The 25374-nt window shown below is 58.0% G+C and overlaps 12 protein-coding genes across 12 annotated transcripts; 6 read left to right on the forward strand and 6 right to left on the reverse strand.

The window, feature by feature from the left end:
- Positions 1-459: 459 nt before the first annotated feature.
- SDRG_08035 (polygalacturonase) lies at positions 460-1821 on the reverse strand. Its single transcript, XM_008613903.1, has one exon. The coding sequence runs from the start codon at positions 1644-1646 to the stop codon at positions 561-563; it is 1086 nt and encodes a 361-aa protein (XP_008612125.1). The 5' UTR covers positions 1647-1821; the 3' UTR covers positions 460-560.
- Positions 1822-2685: 864 nt separating this feature from the next.
- SDRG_08036 (polygalacturonase) lies at positions 2686-3794 on the forward strand (the record flags this gene model as incomplete). The annotated part of the gene is made up of 1 exon (XM_008613904.1): positions 2686-3794. The coding sequence occupies exon 1, from the start codon at positions 2709-2711 to the stop codon at positions 3792-3794; it is 1086 nt and encodes a 361-aa protein (XP_008612126.1). The 5' UTR covers positions 2686-2708.
- Positions 3795-4235: 441 nt separating this feature from the next.
- SDRG_08037 (hypothetical protein) lies at positions 4236-5566 on the reverse strand. The gene has a single exon (XM_008613905.1). It carries the CDS (start codon positions 5536-5538, stop codon positions 4294-4296), a length of 1245 nt encoding a protein of 414 aa, XP_008612127.1. The 5' UTR covers positions 5539-5566; the 3' UTR covers positions 4236-4293.
- Positions 5567-6149: 583 nt separating this feature from the next.
- SDRG_08038 (hypothetical protein) lies at positions 6150-7226 on the reverse strand (the record flags this gene model as incomplete). Its single annotated transcript, XM_008613906.1, has 1 exon — positions 6150-7226. The coding sequence occupies exon 1, from the start codon at positions 7194-7196 to the stop codon at positions 6150-6152; it is 1047 nt and encodes a 348-aa protein (XP_008612128.1). The 5' UTR covers positions 7197-7226.
- A 926-nt stretch (positions 7227-8152) lies between these two features.
- SDRG_08039 (hypothetical protein) lies at positions 8153-9218 on the forward strand. The gene has a single exon (XM_008613907.1). The coding sequence runs from the start codon at positions 8197-8199 to the stop codon at positions 9148-9150; it is 954 nt and encodes a 317-aa protein (XP_008612129.1). The 5' UTR covers positions 8153-8196; the 3' UTR covers positions 9151-9218.
- Positions 9219-10037: 819 nt separating this feature from the next.
- On the forward strand, positions 10038-11284 carry SDRG_08040 (hypothetical protein). Its single transcript, XM_008613908.1, has 3 exons — positions 10038-10404; positions 10455-10882; positions 10933-11284. Exons 1-3 carry the CDS (start codon positions 10081-10083, stop codon positions 11198-11200), a joined length of 1020 nt encoding a protein of 339 aa, XP_008612130.1. The 5' UTR covers positions 10038-10080; the 3' UTR covers positions 11201-11284.
- Positions 11285-11788: 504 nt separating this feature from the next.
- On the forward strand, positions 11789-13976 carry SDRG_08041 (hypothetical protein). The gene has a single exon (XM_008613909.1). It carries the CDS (start codon positions 11862-11864, stop codon positions 13923-13925), a length of 2064 nt encoding a protein of 687 aa, XP_008612131.1. The 5' UTR covers positions 11789-11861; the 3' UTR covers positions 13926-13976.
- Positions 13977-14467: 491 nt separating this feature from the next.
- SDRG_08042 (30S ribosomal protein S10e) lies at positions 14468-15005 on the forward strand. Its single transcript, XM_008613910.1, has one exon. The coding sequence runs from the start codon at positions 14541-14543 to the stop codon at positions 14952-14954; it is 414 nt and encodes a 137-aa protein (XP_008612132.1). The 5' UTR covers positions 14468-14540; the 3' UTR covers positions 14955-15005.
- Positions 15006-16036: 1031 nt separating this feature from the next.
- On the reverse strand, positions 16037-16873 carry SDRG_08043 (60S ribosomal protein). The gene has a single exon (XM_008613911.1). The coding sequence runs from the start codon at positions 16793-16795 to the stop codon at positions 16178-16180; it is 618 nt and encodes a 205-aa protein (XP_008612133.1). The 5' UTR covers positions 16796-16873; the 3' UTR covers positions 16037-16177.
- Positions 16874-17760: 887 nt separating this feature from the next.
- SDRG_08044 (60S ribosomal protein L10) lies at positions 17761-18546 on the reverse strand. The gene has a single exon (XM_008613912.1). The coding sequence runs from the start codon at positions 18446-18448 to the stop codon at positions 17822-17824; it is 627 nt and encodes a 208-aa protein (XP_008612134.1). The 5' UTR covers positions 18449-18546; the 3' UTR covers positions 17761-17821.
- A 966-nt stretch (positions 18547-19512) lies between these two features.
- On the reverse strand, positions 19513-21152 carry SDRG_08045 (hypothetical protein; the record flags this gene model as incomplete). The annotated part of the gene is made up of 2 exons (XM_008613913.1): positions 19513-19993; positions 20962-21152. The coding sequence occupies 2 exons, from the start codon at positions 21150-21152 to the stop codon at positions 19513-19515; spliced, it is 672 nt and encodes a 223-aa protein (XP_008612135.1).
- Positions 21153-22202: 1050 nt separating this feature from the next.
- Positions 22203-25347, forward strand: SDRG_08046 (hypothetical protein; the record flags this gene model as incomplete). Its single annotated transcript, XM_008613914.1, has 2 exons — positions 22203-25270; positions 25296-25347. 2 exons carry the CDS (start codon positions 22203-22205, stop codon positions 25345-25347), a joined length of 3120 nt encoding a protein of 1039 aa, XP_008612136.1.
- Between the last annotated feature and the right edge of the window lie 27 nt (positions 25348-25374).

A 25374-nucleotide genomic window follows, 5' to 3' on the forward strand; every position in this document is an offset into this window, starting at 1 on the left:
CATTGCCATTTTCCTTTTGGGGGTTGCGGTCGTATTTTAGTGTAAACACTAGATTCAGCGTCCAAAAAGGTAGGGTTCAGTCGACGACACATCCGTGTCGATACGGGCGGTCCTCGACTCGGACAACACGCGCGTCTATTAGTGTTTGGTTCATGCGATCGAGGCTTGCAACTCAAGTACATTCTACTGCTTCCTACTGTACGGTGGACAGGTTGAAAATCGCACACTATTTTCGTTCCCACCCATGGCGACCCATGATTGGTGCGCTGCCGAGTTTGCTTGTCGCGTTCGGCCAATCAGATGATGCGCCGACGAAGATCTTGAGCCAAGGTCAGCTTGAGCCAAGCTTCTCTCCGAGTCGCTTTGTAGTAGGCTTCCACGCGGCGACGTGGACAGTTTCGAGACGCCGTGACGAACCGTCGTCACGAGGCCCAAAACAAGATGGCTCAAACTCAAAAATGTCATTTTCACAATATACAGTATGGATATGAATTACTCGATAAAGCACAGTCGGCAAAAGCACAACTCAGTGAGATTAGAAACAAAAACACAGTATCAACTTAGCACTTGGCGTTGGAGTTGGCCGGGATGTACGAGCACTTGGTCGAGGCCTTGCCGCCCGTGACGGCGACGCCGGTGAACTTCCAGTTGCTGCACGCGCCCTGCGCGCAGAGAATGTACGTGTTGGTGGCCTTGGACGAGACGGAGCCCGTGATCTTGTTGAGCGTGACGTTGGTGATCGGGACGCCGTTGGTGGGCTTGCCCGTCGGGCCGCCGTTGAGGTAGTCCTGCTCGATGACGATGCCGTACTTGCCAATGTTTTCGAGCTGGATGTTGGAGTACGTGATGCCCGAGACAGACCCCTTGGCGCCCGAGACCGTCTTGATGCGGACGCCGTTATCACTGTTGACGACCTTGGTGTTGGAGATGGTGACATCCTTGACAATGTTGCTGGAGCGACCGCCGACCGACCCGATCGAGAGACCGTGGCCGCCGCTGCAAAAACCGTTGGTAAAGGTGATGCCCGTACCCGAGTTGATGGCGAGGCAGTCGTCCTGGTTGTAGACGATCGCGCCCGAGATCAAGACGCCCGTGGAGCTGCCGACGTCAAAGGCGTCCGTGTTGTGGCCGCCCTTGGAGTCGCCGAGCTTGTTGTCGATCGTAATGTCGAGGTACTTGGAGTTGGTGACCGTGTTGATCGAGAAGGCGTGGACGGGCGTGTTGAGGAGCTTGAAGCCCTTGATGGTCGAGTCGACGAGCTTGGACGACTTGAAGAACTTGGGCTTGTCGACGCCGCCGTTGCCGCCCTTGCCGTCCCAGTACTTGGCGCCCTGGCCGTCGAGCGTGGCGCCCGTGCCGTCGAGCGTAATCTTGTTGCCCGAGACCGCGATGAGCGGACCTTCCCAGTTCTTGACACCGAACGTCGTCGTGCCCTTGAACGTGACGGTGGTGCCGGCTTGGAGCGTGGTCAAGTCGAGCGTGACGCCGCCCGGGACGTTGAGGTTGGTGACCGTGATGGCCTTGCAGCTCTTGATGATCGAGGCGGCCGACATCGGGTTGTACGTGCCCGAGAGGTCGCAGCCGGCAGCGTCCGTGTTGGAGATGGCCGCAGCGACCAGGAGCGCAATCGTCGTAAAGATCTTCATATCGAAAGTGTGCAAGACAAGGCGCGTTGTGGAATGAGCTACTGGGGATGCTGGTTTGGCGCTGTGGTGTGGTGCGGTTGGCGAGGTGTCTTCCCATAGACCAGCTGGTACGTTGATGGACGCTGCATCGGCCTGTGCATATGCACGCTGAGTCTTCAGTTTCACCTGAATCTTTGTCGATCGCCGGCGTGCGGCTTGAAGATGCTTTGACGACGATCCATTACTCGTCGTTCGATTCGTTGGATTACCATATTAGATATGGACTCAGAAATGATTTTGGTTGCTTTCGCAGCTTTGTTGCGCATTCCTTGCAGTCGTATTGACGTTGATTGGATGCGTGGTAGAGAGACATGACATATACTACTAGAAGAATAAATGTCGTGCTAGATATGCGCACCGTGTCGTGCTTCTGATCAACGCCGCGTACGGCTCTCGTGCGCGAGGCATCACAAACCGTATTGTCCAATCTTATATTCAGGTCTTATAGTCAGGTCTTATTGTTGGGTCTATATCGTGATGCCCTCTTGAGCTCATACGCCGAGCAACGACGTGCGCCCGTGGTCCGCTGTACGTTCGTGTACTGTCCATGTCTGTGATGGAGTCCATTGCTCGCAAATTCTGAGGAGCTTCTTTACCGACCCAAGCGCGCAGTAGAGAGCGAATCGACAGTTGGATGACGTCGTTCTACACGCAGAGCAATGCCAGAAGAGTGCCAAGATCCTTGGCCAAGAGCTAGATCAAAACGTGTTTAGAGATCGTACCAGCTCTGAGATTCAAAGGGCTAGCTACGCTAACTTGCCGCAGGACCTAGCAGAGCACCCCCCACAAATTTGTGCCACGGCCGTCGATGCCAAATGCGTTGCTTCAGTGGTACGGAGCGTGTCACACGTTCCCAATCATTCTCAAAACGAGCGGTCGACGACGCACGAGCGCCGTCGGCAACGTTCAGCAACGTACCATCTGGTGCGCCAGAACCACATTGTTCGCATCACGAATCCTCAGATCTTAGCTCCAAGGTCGATAGCTCATTCCACAACGCGCCTTGTCTTGCACACTTTCGATATGAAGATCTTTACGACGATCGCGCTCCTGGTCGCTGCGGCCATCTCCAACACGGACGCTGCCGGCTGCGACCTCTCGGGCACGTACAACCCGACGTCGGCCGCCTCGATCATCAAGAGCTGCAAGGCCATCACAGTCACCAACCTCAACGTCCCGGGCGGCGTCACGCTCGACTTGACCAAGCTCCAAGCCGGCACCACCGTCACGTTCAAAGGCACGACGACGTTCGGTGTCAAGAACTGGGAAGGTCCGCTCATCGCGGTCTCGGGCAACAAGATCACGCTCGACGGCACGGGCGCCACGCTCGACGGCCAGGGCGCCAAGTACTGGGACGGCAAGGGCGGCAACGGCGGCGTCGACAAGCCCAAGTTCTTCAAGTCGTCCAAGCTCGTCGACTCGACCATCAAGGGCTTCAAGCTCCTCAACACGCCCGTCCACGCCTTCTCGATCAACACGGTCACCAACTCCAAGTACCTCGACATTACGATCGACAACAAGCTCGGCGACTCCAAGGGCGGCCACAACACGGACGCCTTTGACGTCGGCAGCTCCACGGGCGTCTTGATCTCGGGCGCGATCGTCTACAACCAGGACGACTGCCTCGCCATCAACTCGGGCACGGGCATCACCTTTACCAACGGTTTTTGCAGCGGCGGCCACGGTCTCTCGATCGGGTCGGTCGGCGGTCGCTCCAGCAACATTGTCAAGGATGTCACCATCTCCAACACCAAGGTCGTCAACAGCGACAACGGCGTCCGCATCAAGACGGTCTCGGGCGCCAAGGGGTCTGTCTCGGGCATCACGTACTCCAACATCCAGCTCGAAAACATTGGCAAGTACGGCATCGTCATCGAGCAGGACTACCTCAACGGCGGCCCGACGGGCAAGCCCACCAACGGCGTCCCGATCACCAACGTCACGCTCAACAAGATCACGGGCTCCGTCTCGTCCAAGGCCACCAACACGTACATTCTCTGTGCGCAGGGCGCGTGCAGCAACTGGAAGTTCACCGGCGTCGCCGTCACGGGCGGCAAGGCCTCGACCAAGTGCTCGTACATCCCGGCCAACTCCAACGCCAAGTGCTAAGTTGATACTGTGTTTTTGTTTCTAATCTCACTGAGTTGTGCTTTTGCCGACTGTGCTTTATCGAGTAATTCATATCCATACTGTATATTGTGAAAATGACATTTTTGAGTTTTTTGTTAGTGGTTTTTCGTGGGGTAGCATCGCTATCGTATTGGCTTCTCAAAATTAAACTGGAGGAGAGAGTGTGAACAGACTTGCGCTACCGTTGTCAAGTCTCGTCGCGATCGAGAATGGATGGTCAAGAGAGTTGAGATCTGAAACGGCGAGGGGTGGAATGCGTGCAGCTTGAAACCGCAGACAGTTTCAAGTGAGCTATAAGATCCCATTTGAATGACCAGCGTTTCCACCAGACGGCTATTACCGGTATGTTGCCGCCACTTTGTCACTTTGCTCGCCTGTGTATGTGGTCGAGAATGACCAACGTTTTCTTTTGTCGAAATTGGAAGGTGCAAAATGTAGTTTATCAAGGCTTTACACGATATAGAAGGACCGCTCAAAATTACTCGCAGTAATGCGGCGTCGACGTTGGTGTCGGTCGGCTCGTCGGCGTCGTTGGGGCCGGCGTCGGCTGCGACGAAGGACGGGGCGTCGTCGGGCCGGGCGTGGGCTGCGACGAAGGCGTCGGAGTGGTCGGGCCAGGCGTCGGGTACACCGACGGAGTCGTGCTTGGCTGGTTCGAAGGACTGGGGCTCGGCTGGTTGGACGGGCTCGGGCTAGGCTGGTTAGACGGGCTAGGGCTAGGCTGGTTGGACGGGCTAGGGCTAGGCTGGTTGGACGGGCTGGGGCTCGGCTGCGGCTGCGGGTTCGGGCCCGGCTGGTCCCACTTCCACTTGCCGTCGCTCGTCGCGATGCCAAAGTGGGCCTCAAAGCCGCCCTTGGCCTTGTTGTCGTGGAACATAAAGTAGTACGGTGTCTCCGAGTTCTCTTTGGCTTGCCACGAGAGTACGGCGCCGTAGAAGTCCTTGGCGCGCTGAAAGTTGGCTTGGTGCTGGCCAGAATCACCGCCCTCGGTCGGCCACCCCGACTCGGTCATGCGCACCTTGTCGCCAAACTTGGCTTTGACCGCGTCCCAGCGCGCCATGTAGTCGGTGATCGGCGTCAGCACGGACGACGGCGCGCCGCTGAAGAACGGGTGGATGTTGACACCAATGACGTCGCATGCGTCGACGAGCTTGGGGTTGGAGAGGAAGTCGCCATCAATCTGGACGGTGCCGACGCGCACCTTGACGCCGGCCTCGGTGAGGCGCTTCTTCGTCTCGAGGACCTTGTCAATGACCTTGTCGGCGTTCCAGCCGTTGTGGAGCTCTTCGTTGCCGACGTAGACGACTTGGACCGTGTTGGGGTGGCGCTTGCAGCCGTCGATGACGGCCTTGAGGTCCTTCTCGTACCGGTCGCCAAGCAGCCAAATACCGGCGGCAATGCTCAAGCCCGTGTCGGCGGCGACATCGATCGCGTTCTGCGACCCCATGTCCGTCTGGAAGGTGCGCACGGCCGTGAAGCGCTCCTTGATTGTCGTAAAGTGCGTCTTCATGTTGGCCGAGTCGTACGAGTCGTAGCAAATGCCCATGCCCGCGGACGCGACGCCCATACAGGCGGCCATGACAGTCATCAAACGCTTCATCGTCTTTGCACGTTCCGGCGAGGAAGCAAAAGATAGAATGAGTGCTGGAAGGCCCGAGTCGCTTTCCACATCAAAGGCGCCGTCACCGTGGGCGGAGACGAGCTTGAGTCGCTGGCACCGCATGCTGGCTGTGTCTCTCGTTCGACGCCGGCGCTGATTGGAAACGAGACCGAGAGCCAGCGCGCTGCCTCTCATTTTCGCGTTCAACAGCTGTTGCTGGATCACTTTGCACGGCCATCGACGTTCGATGCAAACATCTGTTTTGGACTCGCCGAAGCACCATTCGGGTGTTGTTGAGAACAAAAATTGCTCTTAGTACAGTGCAAGCAGCCATATTATTCCGTACCGGTAGTCGCCCGGCAACCGCATCGAACGATGCATCGTCAGCGCCATTGTAATGGTCGATGCGCGAGCGGTAGACCCAATTGTAACGCCCTGAAACGGCAAAGTCGGACGGCATGATAGTCAGACACTGAACCAGTAGAGGGTATCTGAGATTGGTTGGACCGCATCTGTCCGTGAGTTGTGTGCTGCGTTTGGCCTGTTTCGGCGCAAGTCGATGGCTAGAGACGTCACAGGCTAAGGAAAGCTCGAAGAACGTACACACCCTCGCACGCAAGCCGTCCCGCGGAAAGCCACATTGTCATCAATCGAGCTCGCATCCATGTGCCACAAAAGAATATGTGAATATTTGTATTTCGTGCTTATACTGTCGACACTAATCGTCTATCGAATCATCGAAGGGACGCGATCGCAATACCCGCCGAGGTATCAAAGAGGTGGCGCTGGCCTTTTCGCCGGCCCGCGAGCGTGACGAGCACTGCGTAGAGTGCGAGGACAAGCACGAGGCCGATGCACACGATCCATACCGGGCTGGTACTACCAGAATCGCTGGTTGGAGACGGTGACGGTGACGGTGGCAAGTCTGTTATCGGCGACGGTGTCTCACTTGGGAGCGGCCCGGCGACTTCAAACTTCCAGTGTCCGCTGGAGGTTGTCAGCCCAAAGTCGAACGAACTCGCGTCCGTAAACGCTTCGTAGTACACAGCTGATTCGCTCGAATTGGCGCGGTGCCAGGCTTGGATCGACATGTAGTACGCGCTGGCCGAAGCCACACTGAACGCAGCGCAACCGTGGGCGAGTGCGCCCGACGACGCTGGCCAGCCCGTCACCGTCATGTCGACTTTGGCGCCAAACTCCGCACGTAGCGCGTTAGCACGTTCTCGAAACGCCATCGCCCCGGCCTCTGCATCAACGCACGCGCCACTCAAGAAGGGCTGGACGATAGCGCCGAGGACGTCGACGTCGGCGACGTCCGATGCATTGGCGAGCAGCGCCGTGTCGGACTGGAGGACACCGACGGACACAGAGGCGAGGCCCGCGGCGTCGAGGCGGCGGCGCGCATCGGCAAACAGCGCTCGCCACGGTACCTTGGAGAGACCCGGGTGCTGCCCGAGGTACAGCGCGCGCAGGGTACCGGGGTGGGCACTGGCGCCGCGTATCGCTTCTTCGATCGAAGCGTTGTAGAGCGGTCGCTTGTGGATGGGCAGCGAGAGGGTGACGCTGAGGTTGTGCGCGGCTGCGAGGGCGAGGACGTTGCGCGGGCCGTCGAACGTGTTGACGACCACTTGGTTGGTGCGAAGGGACGCGAACGCCGTCTGGATCTGGTGCAGGTCCTTGTGAATGCGATCGAGATCGCCGCTGGGAAAGCTGTAGGCCACGCCCCAGACGGCGTCGGCGACGTGCCACCACAGGAGAAACGCAAGCGCCTCGAGACGCATGAGAAGGTGTACCAGATCGTCTGGTCGGTGGCAAATGCCGGTCTGTAGAAGGGGCCTTTCGAGACAGGACGCTGCATCGTCATTGTGCGTGCAACGGAGGCGAACCCGGATGCCTGACAGGGGGTGCCCACATGTTGATATTTCAGCGGACGGCCTGAGATAAAGACCGTAGCATCATTGCATGTCCCTAGCAGAGTTGGGGTGGTTATCCGAGACGCGTCGAGCCGAGGGCTACTGCATTGTGCTAAAAAGAGGAGATTGTGGCGTCCGCGTGGCATTCGCAAAATGTCGGAAACGTTCGTCCCACATTGGAACTAAATGTTCTTTTTGGTGGTGCCGACAACACAGTTTCAAGTCGTTACTGTTGACTCGTGTATACGTTACTATATGTAGCAATATCGTTCTTGACAAGTGTCCCGAAGGACGTCTGCCAACGCAGTCATGAAGCCGACTGCAGTCACTACTGCTGTGTTCTACCGCATTGGCCACAAACGTTCATGTCCGTTCCTCGTTTTGACGAGCCTTAACTTTGAAGGGTTGACAGCACAACTGCTACGAGCCTGAGGGTTAAAAAAAGACGTTATCGTTTCTCTTATTTCTATCAGAAATGGCGTTCGAGCACAAGTATATCAGTATCAAACCGTCAACTGCTACTGCGAACCAGCAGCGATCGACTCTGATGCTACATCGTTCAAGTACCCAGCCGCTCCACGGAGTCGAACCAACGGTGTCGACCACGACTACAATGTAGTATTCTCCATAGCTCGTCAACTGTTGAGCCGTGTCGACTCGACCGTAGACCGTTATATAAATGTTAAGCGACTATCGACTAAACTTCAATCTTCAATCTCGCTCCGACAAGCATGACGATCCCTTTTGCACGCGTCCGCTCGCACCCATACAACTTGAGGTTACAAACAAGTGGTGCCAACACGACCCCCTTTTCGGAAAACTCCGCGGCCGACCAGATTTGCATCCCAGCCTGTACGCAACTATCATCATGCTGCTTGGGTCGCTGCGCCGTCGCTGCCTCCACGCCGGTGTGCGCTACCCGCTCGTGCCCTACGTCGCCGACGCTGCCGCGCTGCGCCTCTCGCCGTCGACCTCGGTCGCGCTCTTTGGCGTCAACCTCGATGCCAACTCGTCCTTCCTGCGTGGCACCGCCGAGTCGCCAGACGCGATTCGCCACGCGTTTCTGTCGGACAGCAGCAACGGCGCATCCGAGGCCGGCGTCGACGTCGGGCAGCTGCAGGTGTCGGCCCTTCTCGATCTCGGCAATGTCGCGCCAGCGTTTGACGTCATCTCGGACGTTGCCGCCGCGGCCACACGCGCCAACCACCGGCTGCTCGTGCTCGGTGGCGACCACAGCATTACATTTCCAGTGATCCGCGGCCTCCGCGCCGCGCTACTCCAAGCGGGCGAGCGCCGGCTCAACATTCTGCACCTCGACGCCCACAGCGACATGTACGCCGACGACGTGCTTGGCGGTGAGAACGCGCACTCGCATGCGTCGCCCTTTGCCCGCATCCTCGAAGGCGGTCTCTGCACGCGCTTAGTGCAAGTGGGCATTCGCACGCAGACCGCGCATCTCCGGGACCAAGCCACAAAGTACGGCGTCGAAGTCCACGAAATGCACGCGATCGCCAAGCACGGGCTGCCGGCACTGGCCTTTGACGGGCCGCTGTACATCTCGATTGACCTTGACGTCCTCGACCCGGCGTTCGCGCCTGGTGTGAGCCACTACGAGCCCGGCGGTCTATCGACCCGCGACCTGCTCTCGCTCCTGCAGGACGTTCAGGCGCCGACGGTCGTTGGCGCCGACATTGTCGAGCTCAATGTAGCTCGAGACATTGGCGCGGGCCATGCGTCCGTGACGGGCCAGACGTCGCCGGGCATGACCGCCATGGTCGCCGCCAAGTTGATGAAGGAGCTCCTCGCCCGTCTCTGGGCCTAATTTGTCAGCATTTTTTTCTGCGGTTTGTGTATAAGAGTGGCAGCACTGCAAGCGTGTCTTTCTGGGAGGTTGAAGGACCTTCATCAGCATGCACAGATGCAACGAGGAGCGGATCCACGAGACGGTGTGGGAGTTTAGAGAGGAGAGGCAAAGCCCGGCACTGAACCCTTTGCTCTTGTTAGTGTTGACGTTGATGGGGTTTCAGCTCTTGGCCGAGAGAGAATAGGTCTTATTTGGTGCTACCACCTCAGCGATCCATTCAAGTTGTGATTGCAGCTGCGTTGATATACCACTCTGGGCTTGAGTTTTGTGTGGCCAGGAAGCCGCCGACGCTGGTCTAGCTCGCCTCGTATGCGTATATCGTGTCTTCCTCATCAAGAGAATCGCAAAGTGAATTATATAGCATTTAAAAGTTGAGACTTTTAGTCGAGAGATGTCGGATTTTGAGATTGCCGAGCCTCCTCGTTCACTGCTTGTCAAAAGCGCGCGCATGGTGGTGCGGCTTTCTAACGCCACTAACACGTGTTATAACCTGCACCCGCCATTTCGAAGGTGAGAGAAATTCTTCAAATAGTGTTAATGTATACCACTGCTAGGCGTGCGTACATGGTCGTAGACTCGCGTCCGGCCGAGCTGCCTCTGTACCACGTGTATTCAATTCCACTCTTTCAAAGGTCGTCGACACGTCCGCGTACAAATGATATGTGGGCCCGCGATGGTCGGCGCCACTTTGCGTCGAATATACACTATTTCCGTGTGCAATGTGGCTAACACGCTTGTTAGAAGGGTGTTACACACAGTTGAATGATAGCCGTTCCGTGTATCCGGGATTATCCGGATACGGTTGTAATTGACTTGGTGGGGCGCGCGCTGATTGGCTAAAATCCAGCGACTTATCCATTCCCAGCGCCAGAGACGAACGCAACCGCCATGGCCGACGTGATCGAGTTCGACGCGCCGTCGTACTACGACCTCAACGACACGGACTTTGAGAAGGCGTACATCAACAACGCCGACGGCTACTTTGGCGACTGCGCCGACGACGCCGAGTTTGACTTCCTCGGCTCCAACCAATCCAGCAGCGAGCTCGCCGACGTCGTGGCCGTCGCCGCAAGCAGCCACGCCGCGTCCGCCGTCTCGGACGACGACAACGACGACGCCGACGTGGTGAGCAACAACCACAGCAGCAGCCACGGTGGTTCGCAGCGCAACGCCAAGACGCTCGTGCCCCACTCGCGCAAGCCGCTCACCAAGGTACCTTTGCGCTGCGATATCGCGACGAATGGTTGACCCGCAGCGCGTAGCCGGCCTCGCCGCAACTGCAGACCGCGCGCAGGGCACAGACCAGCGGCGGCCACCGCAAGGTGTACACGCCGCCCGACACGGACGCGATCGAGATGGCCAAGCAGTTCCATGCGCTGCCGATGCCCAGCACGCATGCACCGCCTACGATCGCGCCGCGCTTGCTCGAGCGCAAGAAGCCAGCGGCGCCCCGCATTCACCTGCCCATGACGACCGATCGATTCGGCGCACGCGTGCCGCTGGTCTCGCCGGTCAAGCCGCAGGCCAAGCCGCGCCGGCCGCACGGGCTTTCGGAGGACTTGACGCCGCGCGCCGCCCGCGCCGTGAGCCAGAGCTCGCCGCGCCCCCAGGAGGTGGCGGGTCCGCGACCAAAGCTCGAAAAGTCCAAGTCGGTCGGGAACGTCATGCTCGAGCCCGACCTCACTGTGCAGTGCGTCCACCGACAGTAGCCCTCTCTAGGATGCTCAGCCATTCGCATAGGCGGTCCGAGGAGCGAGCAAGAAAGCGGCAGGAGCTCGAGCTGCGGCGCCGGCAGCTTTTAGCCGAGCGCGAGGCGCTCAAGCAAGCAGAAGAAGCAAAGCGTGCCGAGGACGCGGTCGCGCGCGAGCGTGAGCTCCGGCTGCAGCAGTCGTTCAAGGCCAAGCCCGTGCGGCGACCCAAGGAGCCGTTCCGGATCGCGCCATCGTCGCGCGAGCTCACGATGCCCAAGTCCCCGAAATGCCTGCGTCCCAAAGGCGCCTTGTACTAAATCGTGTCCAGATAACTAAAACACCAACCTACTAACTACACCGCCCGCCGCGCCTCGACTACATACACTGCGTTTCGATCAGAACACACGCTAGCGTATACGGCGACAACCCTTGGCATGGTGGGCAACGAACAAAATGCCAAGAAGGAAGACGTAGGGAATCAAGAGGCTGGATGCTGATGGCGCCTCCTACAGCTGTGCCAGTTGTACTCCTATTGACTCTGAGCAATTCTCAGCTCCCACGCCGTTCATCCGCGCCCTCTAACCGGTCTTGCGCGCTTGCGTCTTTGGCTTGAAGGCAGTAACCGAGTGTCCGACCGACGTTGACGCCCTTCCCGTTGCTGCGATCAAGGCTGCTACCATCCCACGACTGCATGTCCGACACTTGGCTCGTCGCGCCGTGGTGCCATCGCTAGCCGAGTTGCACATCGCTCTCGGCGCCGACCCTTGATGTACTCGCTACCTCATTCCCCACTCAATCCCGAGCCAAAGCGCCCTCTTCTTACTATGTCCTAGCCCACCACGCAAGGGACCTGTTCACTCCTTTCAACAATCACATTGAAGTATGAATAGCATGCAACCGTCTGGAGACTCTTCTAGCCAGGCAGCGGTTGAGCTATAAATACAAAGCGCGCGCCAACACCCAAGCACACACCGAGCGATGACCAAGTTTCACTCGCCGCGGCCGCACCAGACCAACCACCGGCACCCGTCGCACGGGCCTGAGCTCTCGATCGTGTACATCTCCAAGTGGATTCGCATCACGAGCAACTTTATCGCGGGCGGCATGATCGTCGGGACGGCCGTCATCGTCGCCTTCCTTCTCTGGAAGGGCATGTTCCAGAGCCAGTATGTCATTGCTTATCCGCAGTCGTCGACCGACTCGGCGTGGACGCCGTTCGCGACGTCGTGTGTGCTCGACGTCAACGGCTGGGTGCCCTTCTCGTGCAAGGACTCGGAAGTGGCGTTGACGGGCCCGCTGCCGTGGGCCAGCCTCGGCGCTCAGTTAGCCACGACGCTTCAGCTCACGCCGCACCCGACGGGCAATCTCTCGAGCAGTGCGCTTATCACTACTTGCCTCGTCGGGCTCGATCGGTCGCGGGTCGCGGTCGTCCTCTTTGCGAGCCACCCGAGTGACGGGTACGCCGCGTGCATTCCGAGTAGCGGCCAGCCAATGACTGGCATGTTTGTCCTCGAGACGGCAACGACGGACGGGTACCCCAACGGCGTCTTTCTACTAAGTTCGTGGACCGACTTGAAGCTCGCGCCGCTTTCCGTGTTACTGCAGACCGACGGAACGTCCATACCGATCGTCCCGTTTCTCAAGACGTTTATTGCCATCGACGGCACCGCGGTGAGCGCGCCCCCCGATACCGTCAACTACTATACCCAAGTCAACAGTCTCAACCGACGCTACCTCATGTGGGCGACCTCGAACGTGCACATCATCGCGATCGCCAACCCCAAAGGCTACTCGGGCTGGAGCTACGGCAAGTACTCGCGCTACATTGGCACGATCGGCTGGGTACAGGTGCACACGGTCGACAACCATTTCGAACTGCTCTACTTTCAGATTGCGATCACGTTCATCTCGCTCGCTGTCCTGGCGAATGATGCGTACGTGACGTTCCAAGGCGCGTCGGGACTGCTGAAGAACAAGCCCGTGCTCACTTATGACATTTTCTCGGGGCTCGAGCGCAGGAAGCTGCTTCTGTGCGCGCTGGTTGCGACCATGTGCTACTCGCCGCTGTACGCCGATGTGCTCCGGTACCTCTACAACATGGAGGGCTTTGGCGACCTCTACTGGTCGTTGTCCCTCGAGATGATCTCGGCCATGTTTGCCTTCTCCTGGATCGCGTTTCTGAGTTGCTGGCAGCACCTGCCGTGCCCGGCGGTCCTCCGGCATAAACCGCTCTCGTACTCGGGCCCGATTTACGTCTACTCGTCGCTCTTTATTTTTCTTCTACTGGCGACCATTCGAACCCGCGGGCGCGTCGAGGCCGCTGCCTTCTGGACCGACGCCGATGCCCTCTTGACGATCTCGGTCAACGGAACTCCGACGCTCGCGGGGTCGTATACGGCCGATGGCACAGTCCCAGTCGTCGACAAGCTCATGATTGACGTCGCGATCACAAATTTTAGCGCGTTTGCGATCTCAATTTTGGCGAATAAGCTCCTCCTCGGCTACATGTATTTGGACACGCGCTGGACGCAGAAGAACGAGTTTCTCAAGATGATCGACACGCCCGTGCCGCAGTGGGTCACATGCATGGACCTCGACGTGAAGAATGCAATTGTGATTGGCGACAAGCTCTACTGCAAACCGAGCATGCTCGCGCTCCTCGGGTTTTGCACGGTGCTCGTCCAAACAAAGTACACGCCAACGGCCGGCGTCGTCGTCGCGCCCGCAAGCTCCCGCCTCTCGCACATCGTCAACACTGCGCGCAGCGCGATGCCCAACTCGGCACGAAAAGGCGACTCAGGCACGGCCAGTGGCACCGACACGCGCGGGTCGGTGCGGATCGAGACGACCAAGAAGCCAGCGCCGCAGCCATACCAAGTCATTAGCATCTACGGTCTCCTGCCGGCCATTATGATGTCCAAGGTCTACGTACCCCACCTCCTCGGAACGATCGAGCACAATGCGTTCGCGCCGGCCAAGAGCGCGACGCGCCTCGAAAAGAACGTGCCGTATGTCTACTCGCGCGGCGACTGCTGCGGCTAAATCGCGATAGCGTACTAGGTTATGCTTGCTAATATATACAAATTTGCCAACAAGCAAGGTCTTCCTCATAGTACACCACACCATGCCAGCTTACACCAAGGCGCTGGCTTTTGGCGCCAACGCTGTGGTTTTAGCCCACCTACGTTTCTTCTCTACACCCCCTACCTGCTCCGCCAATCCAAATGCAGTCTCATCCCCAGTACCCTCTTATTTCGATGCGGGGTCCTCTCCAACTATAATAAAACATTGCCAATGAAATATCCTGTGGTTTGTATACTCGTCCACGTATTTCAAACCCTGGCGGCTTGCAAATCACACTATTTCAGGCACGCCGCTTGTCCGTGGCCGGCATGTCCCTCCCGCGTCCTTGCTCGTCCAAGCACTCGATTGCATCAAATACATACAACCTTCTCGACCCAGGAAGAGCGCGCCATTCTGCCCGCGGTCGTCGATGCAAGCGCGGAAGCAGTATGGCACGTAAATAGTGTAGTCACACTAATACATCTCGACAAATTACTGGTCGCGGGAATGCATTGGCTGCGAAGCACTCAGATCACATTGCCTTTTTGGTGCTCAGTGAAGATCCGCTTTTGCCGGCTAAGCTAAGAATCCGATATGTTGGTCCCGAAAAAGAACCGTATTGCCGTCTACTCGTACCTCTTCAAGGAGGGCGTCATGGTCGGCAAGAAGGACTTCGCGCTCCCCAAGCACGGCGAGGTTGACGTGCCCAACCTCCAGGTCATCAAGCTCATGCAGTCGCTCGTCTCGCGCGGCTACGTCAAGGAGACGTTCAACTGGCAGTGGTACTACTGGTACTTGACGGCCGAGGGCCTCGAGTACCTCCGCGCGTACCTCCACTTGCCGGCTGAGATCGTCCCCGCGACGCTCAAGAAGCCCGCTGCCCGCCCGTCGCGCCCCCAGGCGCCGTCGGCGTACGGCCGCAAGGACAAGAACATGGGCCCGTCGGGTGACTTCAACCCCGAGTTCCGTGGTCGCCAGGACGGCTACCGCCGCGAAGCCGCCAACTAAGCGCTCTTCTTGACCGTGGAAACGTAATATCATGTCGGATTCGACTTGCCATCCATGTGTCTTGCTTGCGCTTTTGCTACAGGTCGTAGACTGCCAGCGACGGAGCGACTTGGCTTGCCCGTGTCGGAGACGTGCAATGAGATGCAGCCATGTCGGTAGAACCAGCGCAGGCAGAGGTCCGCAACCACACAAGCACCCGTCAAACAAGCCGCCGTGGCCGCGCATAGCGAGCGATTCTCAGACCTCGGACAGCGCCGCAGTTGAAGAGCTTCCTCCACGTGGGTCGTGTACGTGGCCTGGAGCGCTGCCTTGGTGTTCACCTTGTACATTCCGCCACGCGTTCACCTTGTACATTTCGTCATGCAGCAGCTAACGCAGCTCACAAGTCCTCGAGCTGCTGCTGGCTCCAGCGCCTTGCATGGGTTTTGGCTTTTCCCACGATACCTGGCAGCGTCCATAGGTTGATCGATCGGTACAAGGCGCTCCTTGCTCCTGCACAAGTGGTGCTGACAATACCGGTACTAGTGCGCCAAAGTCCAACCAAGACGGTGTCATGAACTAGCCAACTGACGACGTTGAGCGTGACTCGATGACTGGCAACGAACCATTCGCCTCGACCGTGCATGCGGCCAAGACGCGCACTAGACGCGGCGTCGATGGCCACTTGAGAGCATTTGCAATAAGTCCGTCAGGCCAGAGCGACTCAGGAACGCACCACCTCGCGCGTCTGAGCACCATGTAGTTGGCGGCGACGGCAGTATAAGCTTATCTCGTTTTGATAGCCAACAGCTCGGCGTAGTACTGTCTAGGTACATGATGACGGGCCACGAGCAGCGCTGGGCCAAGCCATGGCGATCTGGGAGCTTGCGCAAGCCCAAGCTGCGTCGACTTGGGTTGGACAAGATCTGCCATCGACCTTGGTCATCGACGACGAGGATTGGCCAGTCCACCACCGGTCCCGAGCTCATCTCCACTTGGTTCATATGCCTCGTGCGTGGCGTCAATGCCGGATGCGCTGTCCTCAATGCGCAAATGCACTCTCAAGTCTACTAAGTCCTGAGGTAGTTAGGTGGAAGATCAAGTGTTGAAGCCAAAACAGGACCATTTGATATTAGACGACGATTCGCACGACGTAGTTGATCATCAGACCCAGTATTGTGTCTCGAAGACAAGCAGCAGCGACGAGAGGAAGCGGCACCGAGCGAGACTCAGCAGCGACCTGTTTAACGGTAGCGGCGGAGCGACGTGGTGTTGCGGCGCTTCCAGTTGGCACGGCGCGACGAGCCCTGGATCTTGTTGGCCTTGTGGCCACGCTGGCGGAGGCCACGGGCCTGGCGGCCAGCCGACGTAAGGCCACGCTTTTCGCGGCGCTTGTGGACGGCGTTGACGATCCAGTTGATGCGGGCATCGCGGCGGATGACCTTGTGCGAGTGGTCGACGAGGATGATCTCGAAGTACTTGTACGTCGCGTCCTGGTTGACCCAGTACGAGTTGAGCACGCGCAAGTTGGTGAAGCGGGCACCGGCACGCTCCTCAGCCACCGAGCGGAGGTTGCGGGCGAACTTGAGCTCGTTGATACCGTGGTGCTTCGGCTTACCGTAGACGATACCCTTCGAGTTGGGGCGCTTGCGGCCACCGCGGCGGACGGCGACGCGGACAGCGACGTAGCCCTGCTTGGCCTTGTAGCCGAGGCGGCGAGCCTTGTCGAGGCGCGACGGGCGGACGAGGCGGTACACGACCGGGAGCTGGCGGTACTGCCAGGCGCGGACGCGGTTCAGGAAGCGGAGGACATCCGACTGCTTGCGCTTCCAGAGCTCGGTCATGTACTTGTAGGCACCCATCTTGTCTTTGTTTTGGCTAAAACGATAGTGAGCCCAAGCTTGAGCAGCGGTGGCAAATTGGCTGGTGCGGGAGCCGGCTGGGCTCGCTTTTTTAAATGTTTTATGTTGCATACAAACATCGAGTACAGCTTGCGAGTTTTTAAGCTGGGGTGGCAGGCCGCACGCCGATTGGCCGTCTTGAAAGCCAATCATGTGTCGCCAACGACGACGATTGGCCAAAATGCGACCGTTCAACCGATTGGGACAGACACGCTAGACAGGCCGTCGTGCAGCGGCGAGCGACCCGAGGTTGACAGCGCTGCTTCTCTGGTGCGCTAGGGTACCGAGCGGTGAACGCGCGGCAATAGGCTTGGCACCGAATGCTGGCGCCTGCTCATTTGCTCTGCAGCTTGGCCACGTTGGTATTTCTTATTGACGATCAACGCCGTCTCTAATCACTACAGGCATGCTGAGGCTCGAAGAAGCATGGCGTTTGGCGACAACGCCTGACATTTGCATGGCCATGAAGGTGGGCCTTCATGATGCGCGCTCTAGTTGCTTGGGCTAGCACCTACATTGCGACCACGTCCGCGAATGCCTGATCCAGAGTACTACTCTGTCGACTCAGCGCTGTACGAGGCGCCGAGAACGGACGTTTGCCGAGGCAGCGAGCTGCTCCTTGTCGCCGCCATTTGCAAGGCAGCTTCCGTCGGCATGGACGTCCTTGGCGAGTTCGAGACGCGGAGGTTACCTGCCAGCGTCGGCAGGAGTCCGTGCGGTGGCAACCTGCACTTCTGATGCCCGCCAGCTCTGCAGCGCAGCAGAGCTATTGATCTGTACAAGGTTCACGGCTACGAGAGACTTAGTATTCAACAGCGCGAGCGACCGGTGGCGACAAGAAGGCCGTGCGCACGTCCAAGCCCGCCCCCTCTGGCACGGCCATCGTAGTTCCGACTGCATGTTGGCGACAACCAAGGCGTGTATGATGGATCGGTATGTCGATGATCGTATTTTAACTTATGAAGAAACCTACTGCTAGCAAGTCCTTTACAACTTCAAGATGCCGTGGTTGGGCATGTACTTCTCGTGGTTGCCGTCAAGGGCGAGGACGCCCTCCGAGCGGAGCTTGGCGTACACATCACGTTCGTACTTGGTGAAGCCCCACTTCTTGGAGCCAAGCACCTTCTGGCGACCCGGGAACTTGAACTTGGCGCGGCGAAGGGCCTCGACGACGGCGGGGCCGAACGAGTCCTTGGAGCGCACCGAGATAATCGGCTGGCCAATGGCGACGCGAGCGGCAACGCCCGTGGGCTTGCCGTAAGCGTGACGCATACCGGTCTGGAGACGATCGGCACCGGCGCACGAAAGCATCTTGTTGATACGCAAGACCTGGAACGGGTGGCAGCGGATGCGCATGTGGAAGTTGTCCTTGCCGCAGTACTTGGTGAGGTAGCGGTTGGCCGAAATGCGGGCGGCTTCAAGCGCCTCCGACGAGAGCTGTTCCTTCTCGTCCGAGACCAAGTGGCACACGAACGGGAACGTGTCGACCGACGCCTTCTTGTTACCGACATCGTAGATGCGGATCTTCGGGTCCGGCACACCGCGGCAGTAGCGGGACTTGATGAACGGCTTCTTGTTCTGGAAACGGTAGCACTTGGCAGGACGGCGACCCATGGTGACTTGGTAGAGCAAATACGATACTGAGTGGCGGCGGCGACGCTCGAGCTGCGGACCAACCAATATGCTCACCGACCTCTACAAGCTAATGCAGCCACGCCACCAAAATATCGAACCCGAGAGGTGCAAATTTCGATCCGCCAATCAGATCGCAGTCGGAGCTATTTTTTTACCTGCAGACCTACCCCGCACGGTATAGTGAACGCGTGATGTGGTCGCATTAAATGTATGATATAGAAATAGACGCATGGATATAGTAAAATGCAGTACAACTCTAATTCTGTACTATAAAAATAGTGGCCTTGTTTTTTTAAACGATCGGCAAACCATACAAACACCAAGACGATGGCCATCGAACGTGGCAGCACGAGCGTCGGTCCCGAATTCTTGGCGCGCCAACGAAGTCGCGAAGACAAAGAAGGTCGGGCTCGTATTGCCACCGAAAGCCCCCTTATGAGATAACGTGCTATGCCGCCGAGCTTTGGGAGAAGGCGCGGGGATATATATGTGGGACAGGGTACTTGCCTTCGAGCAGGGCGACGAGGTCCGAGGGGAATAGCCCACAATAGCAGCATCGGATACCTTTTCTAAACCTTTCGGAGGATGCTGTGGCCGATATAAGAGCATTGGCTTGAGATGCGACGTCGCTATGGAGCAGACGTAGAAGCGCAACCAACAAATGGAGCTGACGACGTGCGACTTGACGCTATGGAGCAGCGCTCGACAAGATGCACTTGCAACACCAACAACCAACGACCAAAGCTATCCAAAGTCTCACCAAGGGAGCTACTTTGCAGCAGGCCATTTTGCTTACAGGCGCTCGTAGCTAAGATATGAGAGCGACCAAGTACCGACAGGGGTGCTTGGACGAGCGGGACGATGACGGGAGCTCAGCGAGTGGATCTGGCAGTCGTCCGAGCAGCGGGATGCATCTGTTGTTTATCCTGGTCAGGGCGAATGCTGTCGACGACGAGCACGGACATGGCCACGTTGAACGAGTGACAATGACACGCGACTGGATTCGGCGGCTCAGGCCAATAAGATACTAAACTACACTAAGACTACAGACTTGTGCTGGTCGCGCGCGCGTACTCGGGCACATGCCGTGCGTGGACGTCGGCCTTGATGGCTTGGATGGTCTCGAGGCAGCGGTTGATCTTCTTGAGCATCTCGTAGATGCGCGGGTCGGCGAGCCCGTGCTCGGGGTCGTCGCTGTCATTCTCGTCGTCGTCGTTGGCGTCGCTGGACGAGGCCATGGACGCCAGCTCGTCGGGTCGCATGCTGATGAGGATCGTGTTGGTCATGCTTTCGCTGGCGTCGGCGCGCCGCACGATCGGTTGGTCGTCGTCGTCGGGAATGTCGTGAAGCGCACGCTTGGACGACGGCTTCTTTGGGTGCAGAGGCGGCGGCTGGTAGATAGGATCGCGCGGCTCGTTGGAGGTGAAGAGCCGGCCGATGAGCGAGACACGGCGGCGCTGGACCTCGTGCGACTGCGGCAAGGCGGCCTTGGCGACCGGCGACCGGTTCAGCGAGAACGGCGAGCTGAAGCGGGCGAGCGACATGCAATCGCGGAATGGAGCGGCGCCAGAGAGCCGTCGCCGCCGCTGGCATTACGAAGGCGATCGAGTCGGAGCCCAGCTGGTGCCATGTCACCACTTGGCCACCACTGGATTTCCCACCTTTTTCACGTGTAAAACGATACGCACCCTCCCACATTGCCACACGATGGCTGACTTTGCTTGGGTCGTACAGTGCAGCCGCGGTGGGCTGCCTCGGGGCAAACACTGCGCCGATGGCGGGTGCGACTCCGTCCATTCCAGCCATTTTGCACGCAACAAAAGACACAGGTCGCTGCGCATGCCCATGCACAGTGAACATCATGCGGATCACAGGCACAAGGCGTGTAGAGGACAGTAGTACCTATTGCAGCGTCGTTTCGACGAGCAAGACGCTTGGACTCGACCTTTCACTCGTCCAACGCAGCAGTAATTCAGTGCATACCGCCGGATGGGATGCATGAAAGCGGTCGTGGGACGCGTCCGTTATAAAACACACATAAAACACACGTTTTTCACGCGCGACCATGGTGCCGCAGAAAAAGAACGGGGACATGCGAGGGGACTTGCTGCTGGGCGCCGGACGTTTGACGATAACGATCACCGCAGAGTCCGCTAGGCATGAGGAGACTAGGATAACGTTATCATTATACCCGAGCCGATGTGACCTCTGCGCTCTAAGTAGCGTAGCATCTCTTATCGGCGCCCATGACCAACCTGCACTTGGAGCTCTGGTCCAAGAGAACAGTATAGGAAATCTCAGTTTGAATATGGGATTACTGCAGGTTGCTTATCAAGTGTCCGAAGAGGATCGCGCGCTTGGCGTGATGACGATAAGAGTCGTTGGGGCATGCGTTCTTTGAGCTAGCTTGCGTCGGTGTCGGTGGTGGTGTTGCGTGTCGTTGGTCGAATAAGCTGCTGTCTTTTCAGCGCCATTGGCAGACGGTGACGTACTGAGCGACCGCCATGAGCGTCATCGGCTGGAGGCGCTCGAGGTCGAGTTCGACTTCCTCGGAGCTGCAGTTGGCAACGTGCGACGGTTCGTACTGTGCGACGAGGGCCAGAAGACCTTCGAGCGCATCGCTCGAGAGCATCGTGATCTGGCTCACGAGACCGGCGAGGGCATCGCGCGTCGGGCTGCGCATTGTCGAGCGAAACGTTGGCATTGAGGTTGAGGTTGAGGTTGAGGTTGAGGTGCACGCAAGCATCTTTATGAGGTTGTGCACGTGGAGGCAAAAGGAAATCTGAATGTGCAATCTCAATTTCAACGTTCGCCAAAAATCACCCAGCGGCATCGAATGATGGTCGATCTGATGCGTGAGTGATGGTTGCTGACCTGTGTAAGCGTGTTGAAATGAAAACCTGACCTGGATGAACGTTCGCGCACGCCGCCTTGAGCCACGAATCACGAGCGACGACGCGACGAGTGTTGGCGCTTGCAAGTTGTTGTGGGTTGTGACGACGCGTGGGTCGTCGACCGAGACTGTCTTTGCACGTGTGATACCCAAAGTTTCAAAACGACAATTCTGGTCTAGGAATTGGTCAATGCCTTGCATCTGGTCGACACTTCTAGTCGTCAGCGCAATGTGCGAGCTAGATAAGCTGCGTGTCCAACTCGAGTGCTGAAAAAGGCAGACGAAGGGAGCGTTCTGTGCCCGGTGAGTGCTCGTGCTCGTAGATGACTGCACTTCGAAATGCCACACGATGTAGCAATGTATGGAGAGCTCTGGAGGACACACCTCTTGCGTTTCAAGACGGAGCGGTCAACGTCATTGGGTCAACATCGCTCCATTTTCTGCAGCGTAGTGTTGTGCGTGTGGCACAACGCGTATGTAGTAAGGTAACTTTGATGTCGGTACCCGGTACCTCGAGACGTCGCTTCGAACCTGCACGATCGCGCCGACTTGGGCCCAAACCACGCGCCAGACACGACTGGGATGGCCGTAATACAAGCTACGAGGTTCGACTTGACAAATCTGTAGAACTGGTGGATTCGATCGAGCTCTTGTAGACTATGGCATCCAGCCACGACCCATAAACAACGACCTGAGCCGTCCCGATGTCGAATCTAGCCCTATCGCCGTTGCTATCTTCTTGCTTGTCGGCTACTTTCGTTCCGTAAATGTCTAATGCACCAAAATAGATTCACCACAGGAGTTTCGATCGCCTTGCTACAGTTCAGTTGGACAACACGCATGCTGGGTCGCTCGCTCGCGGTGGCTCCGTCGGCGCCGTCAGTAGAACACTTGGCGCCGTCGCGGTCGCAGTGGGCACTGGCTATCGCTGGTGTCGCCTATCTTGTCATCTCGCTCGGCATCGGTCTCTGGTACCTCTCGCTCCTCTCGCCAAGTCTCGCCAATGACCTCTGGTGGGCTGGCTTTACCCCGACGGGGGGCGAAGCCCTTCTTATCGACCTTGTCAACGCCCAATTGGCGCTTGTGGCAGCGTCCACCGTAAACATTTACGCGGCGGATGCGACGATGCAAAAACTCTACAACATGTCGACAGCTGGCACAAGCGTGTCGCCCACGTACGCTCGCCGTGCCATCTTGGGCGAGCTCACGTCCATCGAGTACGCCGTGCCGCAGCTCCGGACCGTGTCTGGGTCCTGGTCGATGCGCATCAACGTGCAGCACTGCTGGGTCGACTTTAACAAAACGTTCGAGATGGCCCACACGGACGCCCGCCAGCGCCGCTGCGAACGCTTCTTTGCGACCAACGGGGCCGTGTACATCGAAGCCATTTTGCGCAATGTAATCTGGACCGACTTTCAGGCGATTTGGGGCGGCGACGACGCCCCGTTCACGGTCGCCATTCAGTTGGCTTTGGAAGAGACTGCGATTGGACAAGCCTTTTTGAACCAAGTGTCGACGGCGCGCGCGTCGACGACGATCCAAGACGAGATTCTCTACTGGCAAAACTACAAACTGGATCGGTTTGAGCTGCAGTGGCAGAACCGGTGGCAAGTCGGTATCACAGAAACCATATTCCTCGAGAATGCGATTGGCATGCGGCAGCTCGTGACGATCAAGAACCTCCCGCGACTCACAGGTCCGTGGACGTCCCTTCGGCTCTTTTGGATTCCACTCAACGACCTCTGGAACCTCCACGACATGAACCGCAGTTTGGTGCGCGGGTCGTCGCGGGATTTCCGAGCAAATCTCTCAACGGCGCTGCCTGCTATGGACCTCGAAGTGTTCATCGGAGAGACCTCGGTCTCGGGTCAATTCTTCAACCAAGCCGCGCTCTTCCGGACCACGGTCGGTCCGTTCGAGAGCATCGACCTTGTCTACAAGTCTCTACCTCAAACAAGTGTCCAAGCCTTCGTGGCGCTGCGCCAACGTCTCGTCGCCGCTCCTGGCGGACACGACCTCTTGACCGCGCTGCCGAGAATCGCAGTAGAGTTGACGCCTCTCGGATGGCGGTCGTTTGGCTATTACGGCGGCGACCCAGCCTGCACGGCGCTACCGCGGACGACCTATGTGCAGCAGTCGTTCGACTTCTTCTACGATTGTTCCAAGCCCAAGCCACTTATGCTTGTGGTTGACCCGCTGCTGCTCGTGCTTGCTCGCGTCGCTACTGCGAGCCAGCCCATCCAAGACATTTGCGCCGTGGCCTCCCCAGCGGCAGCTTGTATTGCTGCCACCACAGCTACGGACCAGCTCTTGGAGTCTTTTGCGCTGGACTGGAATACCTCGGTCGCAAATGAGATTGGGCTAAACATTGGCTTGATGCAGTACGCTACTGCAGCCAATGGCTCGTGGGTCGTCCTCAAACAACCTCTGCTTGAGCCCTCGTTTGCGTTCTTTGGCTACGTCTTTCTCTTTGATTGGGTCCTCGGCAACCGCGAAGTCGTGTCGTTTCAAGGAGACAATGGCAATCTCACCTTGATCTCAAATGCCTATAGTCCACAACTCTACACAACAGGGACGCAGCCGCTGCAGTCTGCGACCCAGATTCTCTACTACCTTGTGGTCGCCACCTCGGTGATTCTTGTGGGCGTCGGCGGGATAGCACTGGTGTATGCGGCCAAGACCCGACTGCGGTTCAACGGTTTGAACCTCTTCTTCTTCAACCGGATCGTGGGGGCTGTCTGGATCGGTCGACCGCTGGCTTTTCTACGAGGCGCGTCGGCCATCTTGCTGCTGAGCTCGGCCAACGCATCGCTTGAGACATCTTCCTCTGGCGCATCGCGGTTCGTGGCGACGCCTCGGAGCTGGCTCGAAGCCATTGTCGTGACCGGTGAGGCCACGTGGCTCACGTACGTCGCCAATGATGTCTTGGTGCTCGTCACGCAGGACCAGACGCAGTTGTACAGCTCGATGGCGAGTCTGCTTGTGTGGTTGATCCTCCTCGTCTTGGACGTGGCAAGTCCAATTGCGATCTCTGGGGACCTGCAACGGCACTGCAGCGGCGTTCAGCTGGACTATGGTCTCGCATGCACGAGCGGCGTTGTCTCCACGGGCAGTAGCACCCGTGTAGCCACGATTCTCCTCGTTCAAGGGAGTGCCATTACCCTCTCATCCATGGTTGGCAGCCTGCGCCGCCGGTCGCGACCCGCCAAGGCCAAGGTCGCGGAGGCCTCGCTGCTCGTCAACGGCATTGCACAGGCGTTTGCACGAACGGCGCTGGGCACAACAGATACGCAGTACGTCTTGGACCATGTGGCTTGCGTACTGGCAGGCTTGCTGCCGATCGACTACAAGGGCGTTAGCTACACCTTTGACGTCAAGCTCTGGCTGCTGCTCAAGGACCACCTCTCCACGACGCAAGCGACCAAGGTCCTTCGACGACCAAAGCTAGTGTACCGCGAGGCGCCGTCTGGACCCTTGTTTGATGCTCCTCACGCCAACGACGTTCAAACTAACCGCCGACACTCTCAAGCATGGACGTTTTTGTGCAAACTCATGGGGCTTAGCTACGTTGCTTCGTCTATTGTGGGCTCGATCTCGTACCTCACCGTCTCCGAAGTCAACTTGGCGAATGATGTATATTGGGCCACCTTCAACACCACTGGCGCGCACGCGTTCATCGCCAACTGGCTCAACGAACAACTCGTCATTGGGAATACCACCATGATTGACCTCCCCCTCGACCGACCAAGTATCAACGCGATGGCATCGTTTGCGTCATCCACTGCCCTCGTGGCGTCACCCGCCAACTACGGCGCCTACCTCCAGCACACGCTACTGAGCTCGATCGAAGCGACGATTGAAGGACTGCGACGCTCGAATGGGTGTGACGCCCCCTGGATCTTTTCGCCGTACTGCTATCTCGATATGAAGAAGACGTGGACGATGGCCAACTCGATCAAGCGCCAAGCGAGGTGCGATTTTATGAGGTTGTGCACGTGGAGGCAAAAGGAAA

This window comes from Saprolegnia diclina, assembly GCF_000281045.1.
Source record: "Saprolegnia diclina VS20 unplaced genomic scaffold supercont1.24, whole genome shotgun sequence".
Classification (NCBI taxonomy): Eukaryota; Oomycota; class Saprolegniomycetes; order Saprolegniales; family Saprolegniaceae; genus Saprolegnia; species Saprolegnia diclina.

What these genes read in the sequence shown, in the direction of transcription:
- SDRG_08035 (XM_008613903.1), bottom strand. Translation starts at nt 1,646, where the DNA reads ATGAAGATCTTTACGACGATTGCGCTCCTGGTCGCTGCGGCCATCTCC.
- SDRG_08037 (XM_008613905.1), bottom strand. Translation starts at nt 5,538, where the DNA reads ATGCGGTGCCAGCGACTCAAGCTCGTCTCCGCCCACGGTGACGGCGCC.
- SDRG_08039 (XM_008613907.1), top strand. Translation starts at nt 8,197, where the DNA reads ATGCTGCTTGGGTCGCTGCGCCGTCGCTGCCTCCACGCCGGTGTGCGC.
- SDRG_08040 (XM_008613908.1), top strand. Translation starts at nt 10,081, where the DNA reads ATGGCCGACGTGATCGAGTTCGACGCGCCGTCGTACTACGACCTCAAC. An exon ending in CGCGCAAGCCGCTCACCAAG is followed by an intron (nt 10,405 to 10,454) that starts GTACCTTTGCGC and finishes CGCAGCGCGTAG; the next exon opens with CCGGCCTCGCCGCAACTGCA. An exon ending in GAGCCCGACCTCACTGTGCA is followed by an intron (nt 10,883 to 10,932) that starts GTGCGTCCACCG and finishes CCATTCGCATAG; the next exon opens with GCGGTCCGAGGAGCGAGCAA.
- SDRG_08041 (XM_008613909.1), top strand. Translation starts at nt 11,862, where the DNA reads ATGACCAAGTTTCACTCGCCGCGGCCGCACCAGACCAACCACCGGCAC.
- SDRG_08042 (XM_008613910.1), top strand. Translation starts at nt 14,541, where the DNA reads ATGTTGGTCCCGAAAAAGAACCGTATTGCCGTCTACTCGTACCTCTTC.
- SDRG_08043 (XM_008613911.1), bottom strand. Translation starts at nt 16,795, where the DNA reads ATGGGTGCCTACAAGTACATGACCGAGCTCTGGAAGCGCAAGCAGTCG.
- SDRG_08044 (XM_008613912.1), bottom strand. Translation starts at nt 18,448, where the DNA reads ATGGGTCGCCGTCCTGCCAAGTGCTACCGTTTCCAGAACAAGAAGCCG.